The sequence below is a fragment of the Sinocyclocheilus anshuiensis genome, unplaced genomic scaffold (genome assembly GCF_001515605.1).
Source record: "Sinocyclocheilus anshuiensis isolate Anshui unplaced genomic scaffold, SAMN03320099.WGS_v1.1 scaffold339, whole genome shotgun sequence".
Classification (NCBI taxonomy): Eukaryota; Metazoa; Chordata; class Actinopteri; order Cypriniformes; family Cyprinidae; genus Sinocyclocheilus; species Sinocyclocheilus anshuiensis.
In genome coordinates this window covers 205,161-206,683 of record NW_015552548.1, presented here as the reverse complement: position 1 = coordinate 206,683, position 1,523 = coordinate 205,161, and the positions used below count along the sequence as shown (strand labels likewise).

The 1,523-nt window shown below is 40.3% G+C and overlaps 1 protein-coding gene across 1 annotated transcript in view; it reads right to left on the bottom strand.

Annotated features, from left to right (window-relative positions):
• LOC107664289 (rho guanine nucleotide exchange factor 12-like) overlaps positions 1 to 932 on the bottom strand; it is an 85,246-nt gene extending 84,314 nt beyond the window's left edge. Inside the window, exons 1-2 of the mRNA XM_016454811.1 lie at positions 817 to 932; positions 581 to 664 (exon numbers count right to left, since the gene is read on the bottom strand). Coding sequence (XP_016310297.1) covers positions 581 to 664; positions 817 to 821 — 89 coding nt within the window. The 5' untranslated portion in view covers positions 822 to 932. The remainder of the gene's footprint in view (positions 1 to 580; positions 665 to 816) is intronic.
• Positions 933 to 1,523: the final 591 nt, after the last annotated feature.

The window sequence follows — 1,523 nt, the reverse complement described above, 5'->3', positions numbered from 1 at the left end:
TTTTGCACAGCTCGTCAGTGAACAACGGCTCTGTGTAGTTAATGCTGCTCAATGTGAAAGCCCGCAGGTGATGGAGATTTACCGCTGATTACAGAACCGGCTTTACTGATAAGATGTGCGTTAAATATCGCATGCGATTTATCGTGCAGCCCTAGGTCACATTTTACCTCTTTATTTCTTGTTATACCAGGTCTTCTTGTTGACAGATCCTCACCTCTTAGGTAACAAGAATACTGAGGTTTTGACCTCAACTATTGAATTACAGCTAAAACTGCACAATGCAGTCAGTCTGTGTCATGAGTCATTTTGGCTGTATAGTGGCATTTTAAAGCTCTAAAATATTTTGGCTTTGTCTGCTCTTTGGTCTCATACAACATGGATGGCCTTTGCCAATCCGTAAATCCTTTGGCTCTGAGGCTGATGCTTCTAATGAGAAAAGTGACTCGAAGTTCATTTCTTGTAAGCGAAATTTTTCCCATTCTCATATTCTTACATACATTGTTATAGAAAGTGATGCATCGGATCCTTCTTGAGCGACACACACTTTTGTCTACGCTTTAACAAGACTGATGTAACTGACCTTTCACAAGACTGGCACGCTGAGGGAATACCACAATCATGAGACAAAGTTGAAGCATGACACGCAAAGATGATCAAAGTCTTACTGTAGAAAATAAATTTGAGAAAAAAGATAAGTTAAATGCTTGACTGAAAATGCATTTTTGCAGTGATATAACGTTTCCTCCCAACTCTCACTATTAAATACAAAGATATGGAGTAACTGATTGCTGTAAACCAGTAAACTTCAACAACCACCTCATCCTGAAGACTGTAGTATGTCAGCAGGTTGACGAGCTGTATAGTCGGCATGTCCAAAGGTTGGATCTGTGAAGGTCAATTTCTTTCCTAACTACTCGTCTGGCACAGGAGGATGGGAAAGCAGCAGCAACATTACTTGCAGTATCCAAGGTGACGCAGCTGGGAGAGTCAAAAGGCCTGTCACGTGTGTGTAGCACGAGGACTCTGTGTGCTGTTCTGGCCCCAATAACTCCAGACTCCAAAAGCAGACTGGCTCCCACAGCCACTTCCTACTTTTTCAACACGGGTCTTTAACCCCGTCGCTGTCTCTCTCGCTCACTCGCTCTTTCCCCAGCCACACTTCCTGTGGGAACTGTAGGCAGCAAAGCCATTTAAGAGATTAACATCCCACAGTCCTTTCAATTTAAAGAGGCCTACTACTTTAGTTATTAAACTCATGTTAATTACATTGAGATAACATTAAACATACTGTCAGTTAGTAGCATGGTGTATTGGCCTCACCCATATTAAAGAAAGCTGTTTTTATGGAGAATATATATTCCAGTAAGTACTAGGGATGTAACGATTCACTCAACTCACGATTCGATTCACAATTATTTTTTTACAAAATGAGATTTAAGACAAATTCTAAACAAAATGTGTCCTTTTATTATTGCTTGAACAAAATGCTGCACGTTTCTTTGTGAAATTGAAATATAACACTA